The sequence below is a fragment of the Dipodomys merriami genome, unplaced genomic scaffold (assembly GCF_024711535.1).
Source record: "Dipodomys merriami isolate MVZ:Mamm:240054 unplaced genomic scaffold, mDipMer1.0.p SCAF_36, whole genome shotgun sequence".
NCBI lineage: Eukaryota > Metazoa > Chordata > Mammalia > Rodentia > Heteromyidae > Dipodomys > Dipodomys merriami.
The window spans coordinates 10,984,751-11,012,391 of NW_027205159.1; the positions used below are offsets into that span (position 1 = coordinate 10,984,751).

At 37.8% G+C, this 27,641-nt stretch overlaps 1 gene segment (V, D, J or C); it reads left to right on the forward strand.

Annotated features, from left to right (window-relative positions):
• The first annotated feature begins 13,780 nt into the window (after positions 1-13,780).
• On the forward strand, positions 13,781-14,297 carry LOC138804239 (immunoglobulin kappa variable 1-9-like). The segment is given in 2 exon segments: positions 13,781-13,855; positions 13,975-14,297. Coding segments are annotated over 2 exon segments (378 nt in total).
• The last annotated feature ends 13,344 nt before the right edge of the window (positions 14,298-27,641 follow it).

The window sequence follows — 27,641 nt, forward strand, 5'->3', positions numbered from 1 at the left end:
TTGAGATCAGATCATTTTTATGTAATCATATCACAGATGTCACAATACTCATAGATTCACACTTCCTGCTTGTTGGACACAAATGATTCACTTTGAAGAGCTTCTGGCCTGACATCCAGATAATACACCTGGTTCTAACATATGAATCCAGACGAAGACCATAAAGCAAAGGAGCCTGAATGGCAGAATACAAAGTGCCCTTTTATAAGTCCTTCCTTCTTTGATTGCCTCAGGTCTTTATTAAAGACATTTAGGAGCCTGAATCCTACCTGGGCACAATGGACACTCCTCTTAGATCCTTACTCTTTTCCTTTTCAGCATGTGATCACCACATTTGGTGATGTTGTTACAGCCACAGTATTACGTATTAGCATAGGAGAGTGATAGTTTAAGTCATGTTGGCATAGTCTGCTTTAATTCTATAGACAGTATGTGAAAACTGAAATGGCTCTTTTCTTTTTCTGTGTGCTGATACCGGTACTTGTATTCAGAGCCTGGGAGCAATTCCTGAGAATTTTTAGCTCAAAGCTCTACCACTTGAGCCACAGCTCTACTTCTGGAATTTTTAATAGTTAACTAGAGTTGGCTTTGAACTGTGATCCTCAGATCTGGACCTCCTGAGTAAGTAGTTTGGATTGCAGAGTGAGCCACTGGCGCCTGGCTGAAATGGCTTGTTTTCGCTAAAGAAGAATTTTGGTGAGTATTTATATTTTCTGAACATTTAAGGGTCATATATTATGACAGAAAACAATAACAATAACAATGATAGTATCTTATAGTGTTAAGCATTTATTTCCACAAAATATAGAAATACATTCTCAAATGCAAACATCTTTAAAGTATGCTTTGTACCCATTATATTCTCCAGCAGTAAGTGAAGTCATGACATATTTCATATTGTTACTCATTTTCCCCGAATTCAAATTTGGTATTGAGTAATAGGTCTTAGTGTTATTTTTAATTTAACGTTTCTTCACAATTATTTTCTAAGCATTGTTGTATTTAAAATGGATTCATGAGTTGATTTTATTTTTGTGTGTATCTGTATACTTTTCTTTTCCAAGTCCTTATGTTTTCAACTGCTTTTACTGGAATGAGACTTAGATTTAATCATTTATAGAATGATAACCAGTTTCTAGTTTATTATGCTAAGTGAAAAAAAGTTAAAATGCACAAATCATAAAAATTATACTAAAGGAAACAGTAAAAACTTTGTGGAGATATGAAACATTTGCTCTAATTTTATCTGCTCATCATGATTTGTTGGCTTTTACAGAGATTATTGCCCAGAATTTTTCCATATATGGCCCAAATAATTTTATGCAAATAACTCTTGTTAGTTTGTGAAAATATCTTATTTTGCTAAATTTTCTAGAAACAATTTCAAGGTTAGATTTTGCAGAACCTTACATAGAATTAGATTTGTTTTTGGTATTTCTTTTAAATTAAGAATGATAGAGAAGGATATATTGTCTTGCTGTTTGTTTATTTATAAGTGCTGGGGTTGAGCATATGATCTTACATTTGCTTAAGTGGTCCTTGATTACATGAGCCATACACTCAGCATACACTCACATTTGAGATAGGCTTTGTGACCATATTTTTCTTTGACTGTCCTGCAACCAGGATCTTTAGAATCTCAGCCTCCTACGTAGCTAGGACTACTAACCTGATTTCTGCCTCCCAGCATCAATCTATGATTCCTACTCCTCTAGAATTTGTTTTCAGTTGTATGAACATTATTCTAAAGTAAACTGAGATAGGCAGTATTTTTTTCCAGAAGTGGATTATTCTGGTCTCAAATGCTTTAGTGAGAAATGGAGCACAATCAAGTTGTTTCCATGTTTAAATGATTCACGATGTGAAATTATCACAACAGTAACAGTTATCATCATTAAATGAAGGGCCAATAAAATGTCAGCCTTACAATCTAATTGTAAACAGGAATGTGACCAGCCTGGCTTGGACCCAAGGATACTATGTAAATCATCAAATGATTCAAAAGAAAGGGGCATGTGTGCTACATCTTTGAAAGGGAGACAAAATGGAGTTTTTCCAGGAAATGCCATTGTGGGCTTGTGAAAGATCAAGATGACAACTTTAAGTGCATGATTCTTAGGAATATTCTCCAAAAGTTTTAGCAAATACTTTAAATATGCATTAAACTCTTTCAACAAGACACTACGTGAAACATAAATTGATTGTTACCAGAATACATAATTACAAAGATAACTTAGGCATTTCCTCTTCTGTTACCTCATGCTATATATTTAAGTCATTGGCCAGTATGAGAACAGGTGCAGCCCCTCTTTTAAGTTTTAAACCTGTCTGTAACCACAATCAGAAATAGCATGATGATGACAAGATACTGGGCCTCCGAACTGAGAAAGACAACAAAATAGAAAAGGGGCAGCAGGAGATCCCGAGCTCAGCACCTGCTTCTGAATCCTGAGATCCCTTAACAAGGCTTTTTAATTTAGTTCAGAACAGGCGAAGTAACTTGTTTTTAATGTACTTACAATGTACTACATGATATTTTTGTTTCTCTTGTATGTTCTTGCCCCATGGTATAACCTCTGTTTCACTGTATTTTATTCCGGTGCCCTGCAACTTGTACATACATTTTTCTCATTTGGGGAGGGGAAGGAAAATAACAAAATGCTGAAATAGGGATACAGCTGACCACTGTGACAATGAGATGTACAAGATACTATGTTGAGAACGAACTTTACAACTTTGGAAGGGGAGGGAGGAGTTGGGGAAGTGGGACAGGAAGGGATGGAAGGGAAAACACAAAGAGGAGGCAACAATGCTGGATAGTAAATGTACTTATTACATTACTCATGTAACTGTAACCCCTCTGTACAGTATCTTTATAATAAAAAACATAATTTAATAAAGGACATAAATAGGGATACAGGCTGACCTATTGTAACAATGAGATATACAAGACACTATGTAACTTTACAATTTCTGCTAGTGGGGGGGGGGGCAGGAGTCAAGGAGGTGGGAAAGGAAGGATGGTACGGGAAAACCAAAGGAGGAGGCAACAATGCTTGATAGGAAATGTACTCGTTAACTTGCTGTACAACTGTAACCCCTCTCTACAGTTTGTTTACAATAAGAAACATACAAATAATAAAAATAAGTACAGGCAAAGTGACTACAGGTGTGTGCAGAGTCTAGGGTATCCATATCTTTGAAATTAACAGCATTAACATGAAGCATAATTTGCATACAAGTGATAAATGCCTCCCTTAGGAAGCAGAGGGAAGCAATAAACAGTCTAACTTTTTAAAATAAGTTTTTATTGTGAACATACTGTACAGAGGGGTTACAGTTATGTGAGTAAGGTAATCAGTACATTTCTTTTCAAGCACTGTTGCGTCCTCCTTTGTTTTTCCCCAACCATCCCTTCCCTCCCATCTCCTCAACTACCCTGCCCCCTGCAATTTCCCCCCTCCTAAATTGTAAAGTTTGTTTTTCAACATAGTGACTTGTACACGTCTCATTGTTACAATGGATCAACCTGTATTCCTATTTAAACATTTTGTTTTTTCCCTTCCCCTCCTCAAATTATACCAGCATCAAATACAATGAAAACAGGGGTTATCCATTGGGGAGGAACATACAAAGCAACAAAAAAATCCAACTTTAACATAGACTTTTTTTCATCACTAAGGTCTTAAACATCCAAGCAGCTCGCACTTAAGGGAGAAAATTGAACCTCTGTTTTACCTTGACAGTTTGACTTTTCCTGGGCACAACTCTCAGCCTTCTGAATGCAGTCAGAGACAGCTTTCCAATCTCTTAACCCTTTCTAGGTCTCACAGCTCAACTCCAGAATTCACTACATTTCCCATTTTTATTATTATTTAAGACAATATGATTGTCATTTCTGCTTGAGTGATAACATGCTGATGATGAACATTGGAACAGACAGGGAACCAACAAGACAACCCCTAAGATGGAAGCTCTTGAACCCAAGAAATGACATAGCCAAGACAGCCCCCAGTCATGAACAATTCTTAACTTGTTTAATTCCATTTTGAGCTGCTCTAACTGGTTCTGAATTTTTTGAGAATTGTTAGTTATATTAAAGCAACATAACTCTTCAAATTCTTGTTTTTCATCAGCAAATAATCTATGGAAGCTCATTTTTGTCAAATACTTGATCTTAACTCCATTATTTCCTGATTTATTTCTTCCAGGATTATGGCCCTAACAGTTATTGTCTTGTTGAAAAGACAAGATAGCTGACTAGGTTCTCTCAGGACACCTACTCCACAAGTTTAGGGTCGGTAGAATAAATGCTGCAGCTACAACTCTATTATCAGTACTTAATAGTATAAGGTTATCATCACAATTTTCTGGAGATCATGTTTCATTCATCCCTTATTCTGGTGAGTTTAATTATTAAGTAATAGAGGTACATCCTCCCAATGTAACAGAGTCCTGAATAATTTCTCTTCAGAACACGAGATGTTTTTCTTCCACAAACAAAAGACCAACCAATTCCAAGTAATTTTCCTTTAGACAAAGCAAGTATTGCTACAGAACAGTTACTAAGATGACCCACAAAAGTGAAACATAAACATTTTTGATGAACTATAAATTCAAGATCCATACTTAACTCATTCTCTATGACTTCATCTTTTTGCTGACTAATTTTATCCTAGGTTATAAATTTGTCCCCTTCTAAGGTGACAGCAGTTCCGACTAAATTTTGCAATAGAATATTTTGTACAGAAGGGCTTTCCTCAATAAAAAAGGAAGTTTTAATCATGGTATTAATGGCCAATTGAAGCCGTATGTTTGAAGAACTGTAAATTCTGTTTCAGGAGCTAAATATACAGTAACATTTTTTTTCTATAAAAGCACTGTCTTGGGGGTAGCCTCTCTGTATTTTGGAACTTAAACCAATCAGATACATTTATCCAGGGCCTCTCAAGTTTTTTCTGACTAAATAGTTCTACTCTATCTTTATATCAATGGACAGGTCCCACTTCTGAATTGTTACATATCACAGTACAAGTTAAGTATAATATTGACCCAGAATTGGAACCCTCCTGGCAGAGGCTTGCACTCTGCAAGAGGCACTCACAGTATGAATAAGTGCTGTTTCTCTTACAAACAAAGACATAGCATTAATTTCCTGTCCATTGTCCTGTAAGCATCTGTCAGCTTTTTGACAAAGCTTCTTCATCTGTTCCAACATGGGAATAGTTGCTGTTCTGGTTTGCAGTGTTTATCCAGTGCCTGCAATCATCTTCATCCTCTTGAGGGATTCATCCAGAGGTTCCTTGGTATTAGATGATCTTTTCTTCATTCCTGGGTATTAGTTTCTGGGCTGGTAACCAGATGTCTGTAAAACCTGTAGAGACATAAGCATGACCATGATGCCATACATTGACAGTTTCAAATTTCCAGGTATTATCACTATCATCCTTCTACCATACATGCTGACCTGAAGATGGCAATTTTTTTCAGAACTTTCTAATGTTTATCTTCTGGTGAAGTATTGGATGCAAAATTAAATTTCATAATTTAGGGTACGTAATGATTGCTATCTGTTCTTTGGTCCAGTGACCTATGCCTATTTCCCTTTCTTGTTTACTTAGTTGAGACTTGAGTGTATGGTTACTGTATTCCACAATGGCTTGTCCTTGAGGATTATATGGGATTCCTGTAATATGATTAATGTGCCATTTATGTAGGGAAGATTGCAATTTAGTACTAGTATAAGCAGAAACATTGTAGAGGAATCACCTATGATCAATGAACTCCTTGCTCTGGGACAAAGGACCGAGCAATTGGGAATGAGCTCTAATGAGATTAAAAGAAGTGGGTTAAACCTTGAACAGGTGTATGAACAGTTCTTTCTGCTGTGTAGACTGTTAAGGGAGTTGTTACTGTAACAATATACCTTTCTCTTTTTGTTTCTGTCAGTAAGAGGTAGTCTTAATTTAGGATAACACTCTTTGGCAAAATCCGTTTTATATAATTTAGAGATGAACAGACTTACCATTTTGATTATGATATCCTAGATGTTTCAGCTAACTGGAAAGAACTAGTTATCTCCTTATATGCTAGAGATTCAGGATCCACTCTTTCTAACTCCATATTTTGAATATGTTGCTGTAGTAGTTGCAGCTCCTCTTGAGCCTGTGGAAGTTAATACACAAGAGTTACTTACATCACTATCTTCCTGCAATTTATAAATCAGAATTCCTAGGGAATGATTTAACCAATATTTGCTTCCGAGATAAGAGTAGGAAGGTGACTGACAAGTCAGGTGAGAGTAAACAACAAGGAGACCAATAAAAATAATTTTAAGCATGGCTTACCTGAAACTTATTAAGAATCAAAGTTAAATCTGGAAAATTTGTGTCACCTGTCCCTTTGTGAACCTGACTATAATTGCTACTGAAGCTCTGTATCCAAAGCAACTTATATACTTAGAGAACAGACATGTTAAACAGCAAAAATTGATCTTGCTAGCTATGTCCTTTGCCATGCAGAAGCTCTGCAAGTTCATGCAATCCCATTTGTCCAACCTTTCTTTGATTTGTTGTGTTTCTGGGTCTCTATTAAGAAAATTTCGGCCTGCGCCAAGGAGACCTAGGGTTTCTCTTATTCCATCCTGTAATGTTTTCAGGCTGAGTGTTTTCACTCCGAGGTCTTTGATCCATTTGGAGTTGATTCTGGTGCAGGGTGATATATAAGGATCTAGCTTTAGTTTTCTATAAGTAGTTAACCAATTTTGCCAGCACCATTTACTGAAGAGGCTGTCTTTCTTCCATTCTATGTTTTTAGCTCCCTTATCAAAAATTAGATGGCTATTGGTCTGTGGGTTCATCTCTGGGTTTTCAATTCTATTCCATTGGTCCTGAGGTCTGTTCTTGTGCCAGTACCAAGCTGTTTTGATTACTATGGCTTTGTAATAGAGTTTGAAATTTGGTATTGATATTCCTCCAGCATTGTTTTTTCTGTTAAGGATCATCTTTGCAATTTGGGGTCTTTTATTGTTCCATATGAATTTTGGATTGCCTCTTCTATTTCCTTGAAGAATGAGGTTGGAATATTTATAGATATCACAATGAATTTGTAGATAGCCTTGGGAAGTATTGCCATTTTCACAATGTTGGTCCTTGTAATCTAGGAGCATGGGACACTTTTCCACTTTCTAAGTTCTGTTTTGATTTCCTTTTTCAAGCTTTTAAAGTTTTCATCATAGAGGGCCTTCACTTCTTTGGTTAAGTTTAATTCCTAGGTATTTTATTTTTTGTGGGGATATTATGATTGGAGTTACTTTCCTGATTTCAGCTGTGCTCTTCTCATTGTTGGCATACAGAAAAGCCATTGATTTTTTAGGGTTAATTTTATATCCTGTTACTTTGCCAAAGTTTTGAATCAGCTCCACTAATTTGGGAGTGTAGTCCCTGGCATTCTTTAAATACAATATCATGTCATCTGCAAAGAGAGAGAGTTTTACTTCATCCTTCCCTATTTGGATCCCCTTTATGTTGAATCTTGTCTTATTGCTCTAGCTAGGTATTAGAATGCATTCTAATACTAAATTGAAGAGAAGTGGAGAGAGTGGACATCTTTGTCTCATTCCTGAGTTTAGAGGAAAAATTAGCATTTTAGTTAAGAGGTATTCATTTGGAGGATTTTTGACATAAACATTTAAGTCAACTTGGTTTAGTTACTAGTTTAATGTCATTAAAAACTTGACAAATTTAATAGTACATGTAGTATTATTTTCATGAGTGGACATAAAGAAGGAGATCCTGGTTTTAGTGTATTAATCCTAAACTTATTTAAATCACATTTATTTACATACTGAATTCACTACTAAGCTTTAATAACAAATTCTCACTTATAAATTCAAGACATATTCTGACCATCTGCTAGTAACTTGAACCTTCAGTCATTAGTCTTCTTCCTTTATCCACTTTGAAACAAACGTTTAAGACAATTCTTACTTTCTAAATCCTTTCTTATCTAAGGGAAATCATTTTTCTTTTTCCTCAATTTTATTTCCAAAGCCTTTCATTTACTCTCTTTTTTTCTTCACATTCCCTTGTCTCCTTAAATTTTTTCTGTAATTTGTATTTTGAATTAATACTTAGAAAAGTTTTAAACTCAAAAATCATAGTTTTTCTTAATATAATAGCAGACACATTTGTTGACACCCAGATATAATGATGATCTTCTTTGTAGTTTGAGTCTAACACTGCCCCTTTTTTCTTTCTCTTTTTTCTCTGTATTTTTATTTTTTTTTAAATCCCAACTGGCTGGAAGCAGGACCTTTTAACAAGCCCCACACTTGGTAATTACAATTTATTCTTTTAATTCCTCTGACACAAGATTCACATTTTTTTATATGGCCGCTGCTCACAACAGTACAGATAATAGTTCATCAGTAAACAATTCCAGGGAATATCAATACAAAAAATATTACAACATGAAACAGAAGCACTTTAGTTTGATAGAGGAGAGTAATTGACTAATACTATCTGATATTAAAATATCAGATTATTTTGAACATGTTCAAACATATATACACACTTGTGCACAAAGTTCTAAGGCAACTTAAGTTTTATAATTAAAATAGGCCATACACTTCAAAGACAAAATGATATTATTTTTCCCAATATGATATAACATGGTCAGTGTTAGAAAAACAGACCACACCAAAGAAACTGAGACAAAATGCAAAACAGAAAACTCCTGTTAACAATAGCATTTGTATACAGATGATCAAGACCTAGATAGCACAGAACACATTCCAATACACATTAGCACACATATTTATTTTTAAATATTTCCTAGATGGGCTTCAGTCTCCAGGACCTGGAAAGAGAAATAGAGAAAGGAAAGGCACATGGCCTCATTTTAAGAATGCAATAGAAATCTATAGAAGGGTCTGTCAACCCCCATCCTATACCAATAAATTTATTTAACTTATACAAGGATCTGAATTTGCTTGGAGTTTTTATTTTCTAAACAATTCCTTTTAATCTGAAAGGTTGGCATTTGTGGCCCTGATGAGGTCCAAGCATTCTGACACTCTGAATTAGTATTATCAAAGGCAAGCATTTGGAGAAGTAATTCTATTAACTCAGTTTGTTGTACAGTTTTATGAAGATTGTCTCAAGCTGGCTATAAAATAACATAAGGTTCTGGGCCTCCATGCCTGATTTCTACTGAAGAGATAGTCACTTATCCTGGCTGTGTTATCTTTTCTCTTGCCCTGTGTTCCTGATTAATAGCTTGATCATCATACTGTAACTGTTGAGCCATGTTCAGCCAAGCTCTCTTCCTCCTAAGTGGGGCAGCCCCAATTTGTATGTGGGCTGGACATGCTCATTTCTAATGGTTTGGCTATGGGCTTCCTCATTCCAGGACATTTTTAATTACAAATACTGGTTAGGCTTCAAGCAGGTTTCCTTTTTCTATATAGTAGCTTCCAATACAGACCTACACTCTGATTGTAGAGGAGTTTGAAAAGGTTGAAACATCATTGTCATTATTGCATAAAAATCAGTTTATATATTTTTATTGTAAAAATGCTGTACAGAGGGGTTACAGTTATATGAGCAAGGTAATGAGTACATTTCCTATCAAGCATTGTTACCTCTTCCTTTGTTTTTCCTCTACCATCCCTTCCCTTCCAATGGGATTATTTTCCCCTGGTTAAGACCCATTTCAAATGGCCTGACAACCTCCTTCCATCACCAAATTTGAAGCATTCCTTGTGGAGGCAACCGATGACAATATTTTTTGACATAAAAGGCTAAGTCCTCAGTCTTTTCTCTTTACTTTTGCTCCTGAGGCTGCCAGCAGCATCTTTGTTGACTTAAAATACTCAGCCCTTTTGCTTTTAGCTTTCCCCATTGTTACCCTGGCAATCCTGAAGTGTGGTCCTAGTGCAGGAACTCCTCAGGGTTCTTCTATTAACTCTTCCAAATCCTTCAGTTCACTTGTTATTCAAGCCCCATGTTGGGTGCCACTTGTTGCTAACCACAACCAGGATCACCAAGATGACAGGATACCTGGCCAATGAAAGAATAAAAGAAACTACAAAAGGAGACAGCAGGGGATCCAGAGCTGAGATCTCAGTAACAAATCTTTTAGTTCAGTATTGATACTAGGGTATGAATATCTTTGAAGTTATAACCACTATGGATACTTTGCATACAAGTGATAATGGAGTCCCTTATCTTATGAAGCTGAGGGAAGCAATAAGCACTCCAACAGTAGCAAAGACTTTTATCTTATCTCCAAGGCCTTAAACTTTGGATGCACAAGTAGCCACAGGGTAGAAACTTGAACCTCTGTTTTGCCTTGACTGTTTGATATTTCCAGGGCCCAGCTTTCAGCCTTCTGGTTACTGTTTAGATGGCTTTCTGATTTCTGAACCCTTTCCAGGCCTCACAGCCCAGCTCCAGAGTTCCCTACATAAATCTATGTTTGAATTCCTTTTATTAAGTAAACAAGCAGCTCCAGACATCAAGCAGGCTTCTGACATCTTCATCAGCTCAAGCATTATTGCAGACTGTGAATCACCACCACATGCTCAGGAGCTTTATCACTGCTCCTCAGGTCAGCCAGTCTCTCCTCTCCCATGTCAAGTCCTCCCATCTCTGTCACTGACACATTGAAGGTTCCACAGCCCCACCTGATGGTAATAAGTAAAACAGCTACAGATCTCAAACTATTGGGGTAGTTGTTCATTTACTCCTACCCCAAACACAAAGAAATTACTGCTATACACTAATAGTATCAGGGACGATCATCAACCCTGAAATCTTGAGCACATCAAAGAAAATCAATGATCTCATAGAGCGTTTCATTTAATGTATTGACAGACATCACATGAACAAAGACTGTTCTGGCTGTTCCTAACTTGGTCTTTCAAGATTCTTACCCCTTTTTCTGTACTGTCTAGGTCTTTGAACTGAAGGCCTGGATGCTGTCCCTGAGCTGAAGTGCTTGAGCCACATTTCTACTGCTGGCTTTTGGTGGTTAATTGGAGGTAAGTGTCTCACAGAGATTTCTGTCTGAGCTGGCATTGCACTGTGATCCTCAGATCTCCATCTTCTGAATGGTTATCTATCCACATTGGGCATTACCTGTGTTTTACATCATGAAGAAAAGTTCTACAGAGGGTGGCATGTAATATATGAGCACTGTATAACAAAGGTCATTGGATTTTAGGCTTTATTCAAATCCAGACTTGGGCTTCTCTCTCTGTCTCTGTCTCTGTTTCTTTCTCTCTATCACTCTGTCTGTCTCTGTCTGTGTGTCTGTCTGTCTGTCTGTCTGTCTGTCTCTCTCTCTCTCTCTCTCTCTCTCTCTCTCTCTCTCTCTCTCTCTCTCTCTCTCTCTCTCTCTCTCTCTCTCTCTCTTCTCTTTCTCTCTTTCTGCCCTTTCCCCTCCCCAAAGTTCCAAGGGATTTATAGGCTCTTATGTCAGGAAAAAGGATGGAAGCACAAACATACATTGTTTTGTGTTTTGTTTCACAGCTACATCAGAGTACTCCTAACACAAATGTTTCTTTTTCTTAGGCTTCTCCCATTTAATGCATTGTCACAGAGTTTTCAGCCCATTGTAAACAAAAATTTTCCCAAAGGCCACTCACTTTATGTTCTTGTTTGGGTGTAGTATGGATTGATCCTCATGTGCGAAGTCCTCTGCACTTACTCTAACTTCACTGTCTGCGGTCTTTGTCCTCACTGTCTGAAGATGTTCACTCTATAGTTTTAGCTCCAGTTCCTAGTCTTCATCCTTGGACATGTTGCATTTTACCCCTTCCATGCCTATTTGAGGCATAATCCCTAAACTCAGTCATTAAAAACATCGTCACTTAGTCGATACCTTCACTTAGACAGTACACAAAATGGATGATGTAGGAACACACAGATGGGTGAAATGGAGTACACTGAAGCAGATATGAGTCCATGATTTAGAGAACACCTCAGCTTCTGAGGGGCCTCAGCATCAGATAATAAAGATAGGAGATACATGACACCCAAAATCTTAGGAAATGTCTGGTGTAGAAATGTATAATGCTCACTAAGCTAGAAATAGCATCAAATTCTTTACTTAGTAGAAGCTAAGGGTGTTTAGGGGAGCTTATATGAACTTTCCTGGAGGGAGGCATTGGGAAAGAACATTCACCAGAGAAGAAAAAGAGATGTTTATCAGGAGTGTGCAGGCCACCAATGCAAAGACCAGGGGATGGTCTATACCTTGCAGATCATGATTTTTTATTGCACTGATTTTGCTTTTGCATAGTATTTTTAAAGTAAAATTTAAGCCACCTAGCTACCTAGGTAGCTTTCTGGATTTTCTTTCCTTCCTTGCTTCCTTGCTTTTATTCTTTCCTTAAATTTCTATTTTTTTTCTTTTTTCTACTTCCCTACAGATATACATTTCTATCTGTCTACTTCTACCTAGCCAACTACCTACGTACCTATGATTAGTGTTATCACGTATCAATTTCTGGATAATACTGATTATGATTATTCTTTGGGATAGGACAGGGTAACAGTGAATACTCTGGGAATCTGGACTCATAATATCTAGTAAGAGAGCAGCAGTCTTCTATAATTATTTTTAATGTAAAACTGTTTAATTTTTTCTGAGTGACTGAATTATATAAAAAGCTGTCATGAAAACCATAGCATGGGGCTGGGAGGGTGGCTCAGTGGTAGAGTGCTTGCCTTGTATTCATGAGGTCCTGGTTTCAATTCCTCAGCACCAAATAAGCAGTGGAAGTGGTGCTGTGGCTCAAGTGGTAGAGTGCTTGCCTTGAGCTGAAGAGCTGAGGGACAGTGCCCAGGCCCAGAGTTCAGGCCCCACAACCACCCGGAAAAAAAAAGAAAAAAGAAAACCATAGCATGGATCATGTCAAAATTTAAAAAAAGAAAAGAGCAGTAGAGAACAATAGAGTCAATCTGCCTTAGGTCTCCAAGGAAAATATTTTCTTTTTTTTGTATAAATGCATAGATTTTCATTTTCTTTTCTTTCCTTTATTTTTTTAGAGGCACTAAAGTTTATTTAACATTTAAAAATGTTTCACTTCACTAACATGACAGACAGATCCTGTACAAGTAGTTAAAATCCAGGGTTAGGGCAGGAGAGATCTTAACCCATTTCAGAGGTGGAGTGAGGGAGCTGAGCAGGCCTTCAGGATGGGTCAGGCTCCTCCACTAGGTGGAGAGAGGAAGCTTCAGACTCATTGCCATCAGGAGTCAGGCTTAATGCTCACAAAGTAAAAAGAGCTAGGTACATTGGGAACTGGTTCCTGATGAGTCAATGGGGAGGTCAGTGGTTCTTTCTGCAGTAAGAAAAAAGAAGTTGTCTGGGGTGGGGGTGGGGGGCTGGAGACTAAGGGCCACCATTCCACAAAGGTCCCCTTCTTTTCCAGTAACACTGTCCCTTCATTTTCTTTTAATATATATTTTATTGTAAAGATATTGTACAGAGGAGTTACAGTTACATGAGTAAGGTAATGAGTCTATTTTCTATTGATCATTGTCACACCCTCCTTTAAAAACATTTTCTGAGGACAAATTTGTTCTGTGCAGGTCTCTAGAGACTCCACCCCTGGTGACTTTAGTTCTGGGCTTTGACAGGCCTTTCAGCCATCCTGCATCTGGGCCAGGCCTGCAGCTCCTCCCACTGCTTGAGGATTTGCATGTGCCTAGAGCACAGCCTACTGCCCCGAGAATTTCTTTATAGTCTGCTCACACTCTGTGCAGGAGTCAGTTGCAGTCAGCATACAGCATGGACATGACGACCCCTGCTCAGCTCCTGGGGCTCCTGCTGCTCTGGCTCCCAGGTAAGGAAGGAGATGCTAGGAATTTACTCAGCCCAGTGTTAACAGTGTTGCCTCATTCTTATGAACAGTCCAGAGCATAATTAATTGTGTTGATATTTGTCTTTTGTTTCCAATGTCAGGTGCCAGAGGTGACATCCTAATGACCCAGTCTCCATCCTACTTGTCCGTGTCAGTAGGAGACAGAGTCTCCATCACTTGCAGAGCCAGTCAGGGCATTGGTTCTAATTTACAATGGTATCAGCAGAAACCAAGGAAAGCTCCTAAACTTTTGATTTACTGGGCAAACAGCTTGCAATCCGGGGTCCCATCCAGGTTCAGTGGCAGTGGATCTGGGACTGAGTTCACTCTCACCATCAGTAGTCTTCAGCCTGAAGACTTTGCAACTTATTACTGTCAACAGGATAGTAGTTACCCTCCCACAGTGATACAAGCCATAACATAAACCTCCCAGGGAAGCAGAAGTGAGAGGCTGGGCTGTCCCAGCTGCTCCTCCTGGGGCCTCTGCCTGTAGATAGTGCTTCTCAGCTAGAGCAAGGCTCTGAGGTTCAGTGGGGGTTTGGTCCAGGTGGTCAGTGACAATCTTCTCAATTTATTCTTTCTTCCATCTCAGCCTCAGGGGCACCAACCAATCAAGGCTTCTGTTGCCTTATGAATAACACAAGTCTGTATTTCAGAGCATCTGTGATGTGGTATTCAGTTGGATATGATTTCCACTTGATCACAAGAGACACCTTTGCCTTCTCTTTCCTCCTCTTAACCTGCTGCAAGCACTTCCTGACTTGCATAGTGTTTTCCCTTCTAAGTCTGAGATGAAGGCACAGCTTGACTTCTTTGTCTTTACATATTAGCACTCCTCTGTTCACTCTTTAAAATGAGGTCTTGCTGTTTACTGGTGCCTCATACTGGGTACTGATGGCTCAATCCTAACTACTTATGAAGCTGAGATCTAAGTACCTCAGTTCAAAGCCAGCTTGGGCAGGAAAGTCTTTGAGACATTTATTTCCAGTTAACTACCAGAAAACCAGAAGTGGAGCTGGGGCTCAATGTGGTAGAGTGCTAACCTTGAGGAAAATCGCACAGGGTTCAAGAACTATGATGGACAAAAGAGGTATTTTAGTAAAATCCCGAGGCTGGTAATCCCCTAGATCAGTGGCAAGGACAAAGGGGAAGATGAACAATGAAATCTATAATATGCTGAAAAATGAATGGAACTAGAGATAATGTTGAGTGATATAGGTAGGGATCCCAAAGCAAAGTGTCCAAAGCCCCACCTAAATTATGATGATGATGGTGGTGATGATGATGATAATATAATAATAATTAAGTAGTAGTGACAATAAAAATGAATAATGGGTCATGAATACCAAAAAGGGAAAATGTTTAAGGAGATAGATTAAGGGGAAAGGAAGAGAGCAAAGACACTAATAATTGAAGATAAATTAAGTATACTGTAATATATATGGTATAATCTATACATACACACATACACTTGTGAATAATGGAGTCTATTACCTACTGTCAGAAAAATGGTATGTGTTAGACAGGAAAAGAGAATGGAAATATAAAGTGGATAGTGAAAAATTTCAAAGTACACTGCATTCAGATATAGAATTATCAAGAAATCACTTCATGGTATTAATATACATAAATTACAATTAATTAAGGGTAAAATAAATAAAATAGCATAATTTCCCATAGGAAAATACTGGGACTTTCTTGCAGAACTCTTTGAGGTAATCATTTAATATAATATAACCAAGCCAAAACTCGAAATGAAAAGCTTACCTGTTGATTTGTCACAAAGTTGCCACTAGTTGACAAACAATACACACAGGGAGAAAAATCCAAATCTTGACCTTCTAAACCCTTGGAAAGCATGGGTAATACTGGACCTTTATCAATAACAGCTAGAAACTGGGGAGCTCTATTCTAGGCTTCAATGGTACATAGGCAGCTGGGACCATGCTTTTAGAGGGGTCATGTCCCCCATGTGAAAGTTTCTATTTCCTATTTTACTTTGAAAGTGTAATCACACTTGACAAAGATGACACTTTCACCAGGATTCTTTTTTTTTAATTTTACTTTATTTTATTTTATTTTTTTATTGTGAGAATACCATACAGAGGAGTTAGAATTACATGGGCAAGAAATGAGAGTACATTTCTTATCAGGCATTGTTGCCCCCTCTTTGTTTCCCCTTCACATCCCTTCCCAAACTACCCCCATCACCCCACCTAACCCTCCCCCCCACCCTCCACCAAAGTTGTAACATAACAACTTGTACATCTCATTGTTGCAATGGGTCCACCTGTATCCCTAGTTAAATGATTTGTTTGTTCCCTTCCCCTTCACAAATTATACCAACATCCAATACACTGAAAGCAGGGGTTATACCATGGGGAAGGGACATATGAAGCAACAAAGAAATCATCTTATAAATATGTTAGAAACAATTGCAAGAAAGGAAAAAAAACAAACAAAAACATTTGAATACTTATTTTGGAATTCATTTCCCTAACATCAACTTATCTGACCTTTTCTGCTTGACTCAGATATTTACTAATTATTGCAAATAAGGGAAACCATGGGACATATGTTTCTTTGGGCCTGGCTTACTTACTATAATTTTTCCAAGTCTTTCCATTTCCTAACAAATGGAGCAATGTCATTCTTTCTGATGGAAGCATAGAATTCCATTGTGTATATATGCCACATTTTCTTGATCCATTCATCTACTGAGGGCATCTAGGTTGGTTCCAGATCTTAGCTATGGTAAATAATGCTGCAATAAACATAGTTGTGCTGGTAGCTTTAGTGTAGTCTTGTTTGTGATCATTTGGTTAAATGCCCCAAAGTGGGATTGCTGGGTCTTAGGGAAGCTCTATGTGGAGTCTTTTGAGGAACCTCCATACTGCTTTCCAGAGTGGTTGAACAAGTTTACACTCCTACCAACAATGCAGTAAGGTTCTCTTCTGTCCACATCCCCTCCAGCATCTGTTGTTATTAGACTTCTTGATTATAGCCACTCTAACTGGGGTGAGGGAGTATCTCAATGTTGTTTTGATTTGCATTTCTTTTATGGTTAGAGAAGTTGAGCATTTCAACCTGTGTCTATTGGCCATCCTTCTTTCCTCTTCAGAGAAGTTTCTCTTTAAGTCTTTAGCCCACTTATTTATTGGGCAGTTTTTTTCTTTGAAGATTTGTTCTGGGGGATTTAATTTTTTAAGATCAGGTATATTTTACATATGAGATCCTTGTCTGTTGTATGGCTAGTGAAGATCTTCTCCCAATCTGTGGGTTTTCTAATGATCTTGGGAACTATGTCCTTTGCTATGCAGAATCTCTGCAACTTCATGCAATCCCATTTGTCCAACCTTTCTTTGATTTCTTGTGTTTCTGGGTCTCTATTAAGAAAATTACAGGCTGTGCCACCCTCATTCTTCAAGGAAATATAAGAGGAAATTCAAAAATTCATATGGAATAATAAAAGACCTTGAATAGCAAAAATTATACTTAGAAAGAACAGTGCTGGAGGAATATCAATACAAAATTTCAAACTTTACAAAGCCATAGTAATCAAAACAGCTTGGTACTGGCATAAGAACAAACCCCAGGACCAATGGAATAGAGTTAAAAACCCAGAAATGAACCCACAGACCTATAGCCATCTAATTCTCGATAAGGGAGCTAAAAAAATAGAATGGAAGAAAGACAGCCTCTTCAGTAAATGGTGCTGGCAAAATTGGTTAACTACTTGTAGAAAACTAAAGCTAGATCTTAATATATCACCCTGCACCAAAATCGACTCCAAATGGATCAAAGACTTCGGAGTCAAAGCAGACACTCTGAAAACATTGCATGATGGAATAGGAGAAACCCTAGGTCTTCTACAGGCCAAAAATTTCTTAATACAGACACAGAAACCCAACAAATCAAAGTTGGACAAGTGGATTGCATGAAACTGCAGAGCTTCTGCATGGCAAAGGACATAGCTAGCAAGATCAATAGAATGCTCATGGATTGGGAGAAGATCTTCACTAACCATACAACAGACAAGGGTCTCATATCTAAAATATACCTTGAACTTAAGTCCATGAGATTCTTGTCTCCAATTAACCACCAATAAAACTGGACAGTGCCCAGTCTGAATTCAAGCCCCACAAACATCAAAAAAAGAAGTAATTACAAACAGAGCACTATAAAACAAAGAAACAATACAACAAAACAAATACTCTTGTCTTCCACATTATAGAGATCATTTTGATCAGCATCATTTTATATGGTCATATTAACATACATATGGGGCTATTGTGAGCCCCTGCTAGAATTGTGAGGGGTATAGGTGTTAATTCTTTCAAATGAACCTAGAAATCCTTCCATTTCTTCTGGATTTTCCTATTGAGTTGAAAAGTTATTCAATGTGCATTTTCATCTTTTTATGTGCTGTATTTTCACATTTCCTTCGTTTTATTTTCAGTATAAGTCTATATATTTCTGTATATTTGTATATAGATAGGTGACAGACTACATAGTTTTCCCTCATGTTCCACTTGATCATATATCATCCCTATGTATGCATACTGGTATGTATGTCTTTATCTCCTTACAACCCATTCTATCACTGGCTGCTAATAATTATGATGATATACCACATAAAGGATTTTAGGGACTCATATAAAAGTAGAAATCTCTTTGTCTTTAATATTATCCACATGTAGCAAATGTTATGAACTCCTTAATGTCTTGTGGTTTCTGAACATGTGATTCTGCAATAGAGTATCTTAGATAAAATCTTTGAAATAATAGAATGTCCTAAGACAGAAAGAAACACAGATCTACAGTTAACAGAGCAGTCAACTTGGTCTCTGTTTGGCCTCCAGAGACAAACACATTTTCTAGAGACAAATGTATCCTGCTGTGGCATGGTCATGAACACCTGGGAAACAACTCTTGCTGAGTTACTGACATTCAGAAGCCTGCAGCTCTTCTAGCTCTGTCTAACCCATAGTGATTTGCATGTGCCCAGGGCACAACCCAGAGCCCTCAGGACTTCATAATAGTCTGTTCACACTCTGTGCAGCAGTCAATCTCAGTCAGCACACAGCATGGACATGAGGGCCCCTGCTCAGCTCTTGGGACTCAGCTGCTCTGGATTCCAGGTAAGGAAGAACAATGCTGGGCTTTAACACAGCCCAGTGTGATCCAGGATTCTTTACTCTTCAGGAAGCCCTCTGATAACTTGATTAATAGTGTGGATGTTTGTTTTCATGTTTCCACAAAGGAGCCAGGTGTGAAATCCAGATGGCCCAGTCTCTATCCTCACTGTCGCTGTCTCTAGGAGACACTGCACCTTCACTTGCAGGGCCAGTGAGAGAATTGGTTACAGTTAACTTGGTACCAGCAGAAACCAGGGAAAGCTCCAAAACTCCTGATCTATGCTGCAGATACATTGTTGTCTGGAGTTCCATCAAGGTTGAGTGGTGATAGATATGGGACAGAATTTACTCTCACCATCAGCAACCTGCAGCCTGAAGATGTTGCCACTTATTACTGTCATCAAGGTTACATTGCTCCTCCCACAGTGATACAAGCCATAATATAGAACTCCCAGGGAAGCAGAAGTGAGAGGCTGGGCTGCCTGCACAGCTGCTTCTATTGGTGTTTTCCCCTGCTGAAAGTGCTTCTCACAGGAATCCAGGCTTAGAAAGTTACTGCAAGGTTTTGGTAGAAGAAAAAAGATTTTCAACATCATATTTTTCTTTCTTTTGATTATCCAACAGGACACAAATTATGTTTGCTCTCCTGACTTAAAAAATGGTACGGGTTAGTAGTCTTAAGGATTGCAAGTTATGGTATCAATGTGGATTTAAACATCAAAATAAAAGTACATAGATTAAAAAACATTTAAACTAGTGATAGGATCATTATTTTATCCTGTGTGTGTGTGGGGGGGGGTCTATGCCAGGATTGTGACATGGTTTTGTGACTGATTTCACCTGTGGTTCACAAACATGTTGATTTAAGATGTAGATTCTTATACTATCAATGAGAAAACTTAACTATCAGTCTGAAAGACCTGAATTAAGCCATTCAGAGACTTCTGCACAAGTGAAAACAAGGTGTGAAGGTATGCTCTGTAGCCCCACTGCTGCTCATGTGTAATTTGTCAGTGATGGAGTTTTTATCCTCCAGGATGAGCATTTATGGATTCCATCTGTTAGACTGAGGAAATTTCCAAAAGCAGCATTAACTTGTACTTCTGTGAAACTTGTCAACCAAACACTGGGAATAAGGTTGGTAATTTTTAGAGGTTCCCTTTGCCTTGGAAAATCCCCACTCTTCTTGTTTTGTGTTTTGTTTTTTAAATTTAATTTTATTGTCAATGTGATCTACAGAGGGCTTACAGTTATATATGTAAGGTAGTGTGTACATTTCTTGTTAAACATTGTTACCCTCTCCCTCATTTTCCTCCCATTCTCCCTACCCAAATTATATATTCTGTTGTATGAAACAAAACAATAACCCAACCATAATAATTTGGTAGTAAATAAGTAACTGGTGAAAAATCATCAATCTGTCTCACAGTGTTTGTGCAGAACCGTGTACTCCCCTCTCATTATTGGAGAATCCATGGGGATGATGGAAGGACCTAGACTCCATAACGCCTGCCTGCTATCCATGGAGAACTGGCTTCCATTTCCTGAAGGTCCAGTCAGTGCCTACTACACAGTTATACAACAATTACTTTAAATGATTTTTGTAGATGCAAGGCTATTCTCTGTGGATTTCAACATGATCTCTGGGGTCCCAGACAGTTCCTGTGGTAGCAAGTTAAAAAAAATAACCAACTATCTGCAGAATTGATTCTGAGCATGAAAAAACACCATGCTGTCTGCTCATTGGACTCAACTACTGTCCCAGTGCTACAGTTTTGAATAAGAAACTGCCTGCTTGAGTTGCCCAGCTGTAAACTTGTCCTTTCAGTGTGGAACAAGCAGGGCATACTCCCTAGTTCTGTGTCAGAGAAATATGTCAAGGAATTCATGTGTCCAAATTAGTAAGAAGCCATGAGACACCCGGTTTGTACCTGTCTCCTGGGGTGGCACAGCATCTTAATTATGGCTAAACCTTTAGGGGAATGGAGCAGTGAGACTTGATGCTTGGAGAGCTGACTGGAAACGTGATCTTCAGTTTCTCTATTTTGTTTGTACAGTGTAAGTGTAACAATTGAGGCTGAATTTGTGGCAAGAATACTAGAGCAGTTTGACTGATCACTTGTGATTTAGCATTGTGGTCTCTAGTGTTACAGTATATCACTTGGTAGTATGAAGAAACTTCTTTTTTCCTCTACTATTGTCTTCTGATTTTACTTACGATGTATTCCTTTACAGTCCAACGACACACATAGGGGAGTATGATCCTAAAGGAGAAGCTAAGAAGGACATGAAAATGAATACTCATTTTAATTACTCACAGTTTATCCACAGTTAAAATGGATAAATGTTATTCAACACCATTAAAAATACAATGTAAAACTAAATATACATCCTGGAGAAATCTCATTAAAAACAGTTTAATATAAACCATTATCATTTCCTTCCTTTCCCTTCTCTTCCTATCTTTCCTTCTTCCTTCCTTTCTTTAATGTGTGACTGTCTAGGTTTGTGATGTCTGCATGTGTGCATGTGTAAGATGAGGGGGAGGGAGTGTGCTGGAACTGGTAATTTAATTCTGGGAGTCATGCATGTTAGACTTATAGTCTATCACAGATCTATATGAAAATAAATGTAATTTTGTGATTACACAGTTGAACTTGAGTTTTATTGTTTTTTTTCAATTCTTAAGGAAAAGATCATTTTATAAATGGAAATAAAATGATCCCATACATGATGAAAATAAATTTTTAAAAATCCAAAATTGTGATGAAGGTCAAAGCACATTTTACCATACTGGATGCTGATAGTGAATGCTTTCCATGTTAAAGTAATTCATGAGTCACTCAATGCACTCTAAATAGATCCATTCACTATACTATCATAATCTGGGAGGTGGACACCTGTGAAACCTAGCACCAGGAAGCAAACCTGGCATCAGAATGAGACTCAATCTCAACATATAAAATGCAGAACAATCTGAGTTCAGAGTGAGACCATATTTCAATATACAAGACACAAATAACACTGTAGAATATTGGTGATTCAGAAACATATATTAGGGGCTGGGAAGGTGGCTCAGTGGTAGAGCACTTGCCTTGAAGGCCTGAGGCCCTGGGTTCGATTCCTCAGCACCACATAAGCAAAGAGAAAAAAAGCCTGAAGTGGCGCTGTGGCTCAAGTGGTAGAGCACTAGCCTTGAGTTGAAGAGCTGAGGGACAGCGCCCAGGCCCAGTGTTCAGGCCCCATGACCGGACCAAAAAAAAAAAAAAAAGAAAGAAACATATATTAATTATGCTATCATAGAAGTAATGAGAAAAAGCTAGACTGAACAAAGTACTTTTGAGAAAATAATCATTAATTCAAAATTTTCCATACTAATATATCCCATAATGAGTACAATAAATATTCCTTTTCCCCAGTTTAACAATCCTATGAAAACCTTTTTTTTTGTAGAGAGGATCTTGGCAACAGCAGAATAGTAATTCAACATATGGCAGTTTGCCTATATGAATGGGAACCTATTAAAACACTTTCAAGCAAAGGAAGGATAAGATAGCACATGAGCTCTAGCTCTACCCTACTTGAAAACAGAACAAGAGTGCCTCAATTAGAAATCAAGGAGCCAAATCGTGTCATCATTTCACATCAGTATTGCAGATATGGGCCTAAAAGAGGAATGTGATCATTCACAGTGTTACACCTCACAGCACAACATCTGTGGTCATTGATACACATGCCTGGTGACCTTAAGTGCTTTCACATGACAAGTGACACAGCAGCTATGCCTATCTAAATCAGCTCTCACAGGAGACAGGAGAGCTCTAGATCAGGAGACCTCATCTTTCCTCCTACCCTGACGTTATACCCTAGAGTTCCTCCAGGAACACTGTCTAAAACCACATTATTAACATTTCGAATATATCTTAATAGCCCATTCATAAGTGTCTTGTGACTAACATCTTTTCTGAATTTAAGGTTGCCTATTAGAATTTAATCTTGAAATAGATGTCTGAATGACTGGGAAGGGGAATTTTTATTGTAAAGATACTTTACAGAGTGGTTACAATTACATGAGTAAGGTAATGTAATGAGTACATTTCCTATCGAGCATTGTTACCTCCTCCTTTGTTTTCCCCTATTACTCTTCCTTTCCTCCCTAGCTCCTCAACTCCTTCCTGCCCCCATACCCGAAGTTGTAAAGTTAGTGTCAGCATAGTGTCAGCATAGTGTCTTGTACATCTCATTGTCACAATGGGTTAACCTGTAACCTTATTTCAGCATTTTGTTATTTCCCTTCCCTCCCTAAATTAGAAAACTGTGTATATAAGATGTAGGGCACCAGAAACGAATACAGTAAAAACAGGGGCTATACCAGGGGGAAGAAAATACAAAAGAAACAAAAAATTCACATGGTACATTAAAAACAACAGCAACAAAGAAAAAAAGTCCTGTGTCCCTATTTGAGGTTCATTTCACTTAGCATCATCTTATATGCAGAATTGTTTTATATTCCTTACAGATTCCATTCTAGCAATGGATGAAAAGGATCAACAATAAACACTGATGGAAGAAAAGCATCACAAGTAAAAGTGGAGTTTGTCAACTACTGAGATCTAATATCTGTCATTGTATAAGCTCAATGTGAGAGAAAGACTATCAGATGGCAAACAAATTTCAAAATAAACAAAAGAGCTCCTATCTTATAACAGCAAAGTAAGAATGAGTGTCTTGCTCTGTATTTCACAGGTCTTCCCTGCTGTACATTGCAACATTAGGCCAGGGCCTCCCTACCCAGAACAAAATTAGAGATTAGGGGAATATCAGCTCAGAAATGAGATATCACAAGTGTGTGTGTGTGTGTGCGTGTGTGTGTGTGCGTGTGTGTGTGTGTGTGTGTGTGTTAGAGAGAGAGAGAGAGAGAGAGAGAGAGAGAGAGACAGAGACAGAGACAGAGACAGAGACAGAGACAGAGAGACGAGACAGAGAGACAGAGAGACAGAGAGAAAGAGAGTGTTGGGATATTTGGTCAGTTCTTTTAAAAGATTCTGTTCCTCTATAAACTGGAAATCTAAGAGCTTTCCTTCAGATTCTTTTTGGAATGTTTATAAGAGAACTTGGCAGAAGCACCACAGCTTTCCTGACACCATGAAACACTAAGCCTGGGATTGAATAGTCTACCTGATTATGGTAAAGTAGACATACTGAAGGAACCTGAGTCCTTTCTGCCATCATCATGTTGTAATAGCCCACTCCTTCCCAGCCTTTAGACTTCTAAGTGTGAGTTGGTGCTGCACTATTATTTCTTCTGCTAGCATATAGAGATGCATCCTCTGAAACTTGTCCCAAGTAATTCTATCTTGCTGTCATAGAGATGCTCTGCATGTCAGACTGTAGCAGAGCAAGCCATCCTTACTGTAGGTGAACAGCTAGCTGAGAAAGCAGATTTCATGATAAAAGCAGAGACAGTCTCATTAAGGGGTACCTTTTGCAGGGTGTTTTTTTCTCATATCATGTCATTTGAGCCTGTGTGCTGTTTTGCAACTAGGTGGAAGTCTAGTGGCATTCTTCAAGGAAATAGAAGAGGCAATCCAAAAATTCATATGGAACAATAAAGACCCCGAATAGCAAAAACGATCCTCAACAGAAAGAACAGTGCTGGAGGAATATCAATATCAATACCAAATTTCAAACACTACTACAAAGCCATATTAATCAAAACAGCTTGGTACTGGCACAAGAACAGACGTCAGGACCAACGGAATAGAATTGAAGACCCAGAAATGAACCTAAAGACCTATAGCCATGTAATCTTTGATAAGGGGGCAAAAAAATAGAATGGAAAAAAGACAGCCTCTTCAGTAAATGGTGCTGGCAAAATTGGTTAACTATTTGTAGAAAACTAAAGCTAGATCCTTATATATAACCCTGCACCAGAAACAACTCCAAATGGATCAAAGACCTCAGTGTCAAAGCAGACACTCTGAAAACATTACAGGATGGAATAGGAGAAACCCTAGGTCTCCTTGGCACAGGCCAAAATTTTCTTAATAGAGACCCAGAAATACAACAAATCAAAGAAAGGTTGGACAAAGGGGATTGCATAAAGTTGCAGAGCTTCTGTATGTCAAAGGACATAGCTAGGAAGATCAATAGAAAGCCCACGGATTGGGAGAAGATCTTCACTAGCCATACAACAGACAAGGGTCTCATACCTAAAATATACCTGGAACTCAAAAAAATTAAAATCCCCAACAACAAATTCTCAAAGAAACAACTGCCCAATAAATAAAAGGGCTAAGAGCTTAAAGAGAAACTTTTCTGAAGAGGAAAGACGGATGGCCAATAGACACATGAAGAAATGTTCAACCTCTCTAGCCATAAAAGGAATGCACATCAAAACAACATTGAGATACCATCTCACCCCAGTTAGAATGGTTATAATCAAGAACTCTAAGAACACCAGATGCTGGAGGGGATGTGGAAGGGAACCTTACTGCATTATTTGTGGGAGAGTAAACTTGTTCAACCACTTTGGAAAGCAGTGTGAAGGTTCCTCAAAAGACTTCTACATAGAGCTCCCCTATGACCCAGCAATCCCACTTTTGGGCATTTACCCAAATGCTTACAAACAAGACCACACTAAAGCTACCAGCACAACTATGTTTATTGCAGCATTATTTACCATAGCTAAGATATGGAACCAACCCAGATGCCCCTCAGTACATGAATGGATCAAGAAAATGTGGTATATATACACAATGGAATTCTATGCCTCCTTCAGAAAGAATGACATTGCCCCATTTGTTAGGAAATGGAGAGATTTGGAAAAATTATACTAAGTGAAGTAAGCCAGGCCCAAAGAAACATAGGTCCCATGGTTTCCCTTATTTGCAATATCTAGTATATGTCTGAGTTAAGCAGAAAAAGTCAGGTAAGTTGATATTAGGGAAATGAACTCTAAGATATGTATCCAAATGTTTTTTTTTTCTTTCATGAAATTGTTTTTAACACATTTATAAGATTATTTCTTTGTTGCTTTGTATGTCCCTCCCCCACGGTATAACCCCTACTTTCACTGTATTTGAGGTTGGTATAATTGGTGGAGGGGAAGGGAAAAAACAAATTGTTTAAATAGGGATACAGGTGGACCCATTGCAACAATGAGATATACAAGTCGTTAAGTGGAAAACAAATTTTACAACTTTGGTGGTGGTCGGAGGAGTATTGGGTGGGAGGTGGGGAGAGGATGGGTAGGGATGAGAAGGGGAAACAAAGAGGAGGCAACAATGCTTGATAAGAAATGTACTCATTATCTTGCCCATGTAATTGTAACCCCTCTGTACATTATTTTCATAATAAAAAATTAAACATAAAAATGAGGGAAAACATGCTGTTTATGTTTCTTTGGCTCTGGATTACTTTTCTTAGTATTATGTTTCCTGGTGTTTCCATTTTCTTGTGAGTGGGGCAATATCATTCTTTCTGATGGAAGCATAGAGTTCAAATGTGTATATAAATACTACATTTTGTTGTTCCATTCATCCACCGAGGGACATCAGAATTTATTTATATGGGCCTGCTGGTGGCTTTAGTGTGACCTGGTTTTTGGTCATTTGAATAGATGTCCATAAATGGGATTGCTTGCTATTTTCCTTAATAGCAGGTTTATGTGTCCCAATTTTAATTTTGCATATCCAGTTATTTTAAAAACAGTACAAATAGTACTGGTTTTTAGCCACCAAAGAAGTGGATACAGTGTTCACTGCAGGAAACTCCATTCACACCATCTATTGATAAGGAAATGCATATTACATATGATATATAGCTCACATGAATGAAATAGGTCGCATGTGTTATATATGTCACAAATGTTTCATATGTGTCAAGTATCTATATACACATTATTGACATATGTTTATATGCTAACATATATGGGTATATTGTCCTATATACTTTAATGACATATGTATATATTCTGTGTATGTTTCATGTATATATAATGTTCTGTATATACTACTTCATAATATTCTCTAGACACAGAGACTATATAATATCGTATTGTAATATATAATATATTATTCTATTGAATTTATTAATTTTCAACATCTCCTTTTACTTTTCACTCTACCTGATAGCCCTCCAACATTTATCCATTTATTTACTTTTTAAATTTAATTTTGTTGTAAAAGTGATGTACAGTGGGGTTAAATTTACATATGTAAGGTAATGAGTACATTTCTTGTTGAACATGTTTACCCCATCCCTCAACTTCTACCATTTTCCTTCCCACCTGACTACACTTCCCCACAAGATGTAAAGTTCATTTCCAACTTAGTGTTTGTGGGTATTGCTGTAGCAATGGTTCACCAATTGTCCTTTTTTCACCATTTTTAATTCCCTTTTCCTTACCTAAATCACTTGGAGTTTTAATTTAATATTTCTTCCGAATTATTTTCTGAGCACTGAATTATTTTCAAAGTAGCACTCACTTTCATTACTGTGTTGATTTCATTTATGTGTGTATAATATGTTTACATTTCTTTTATGACTCCTTATTTACTGTAGACTCCTTTCACTAGAATGAGACTTAGATTAAACATTTATAAAATGATAACCAGTTTCAAGTTTGT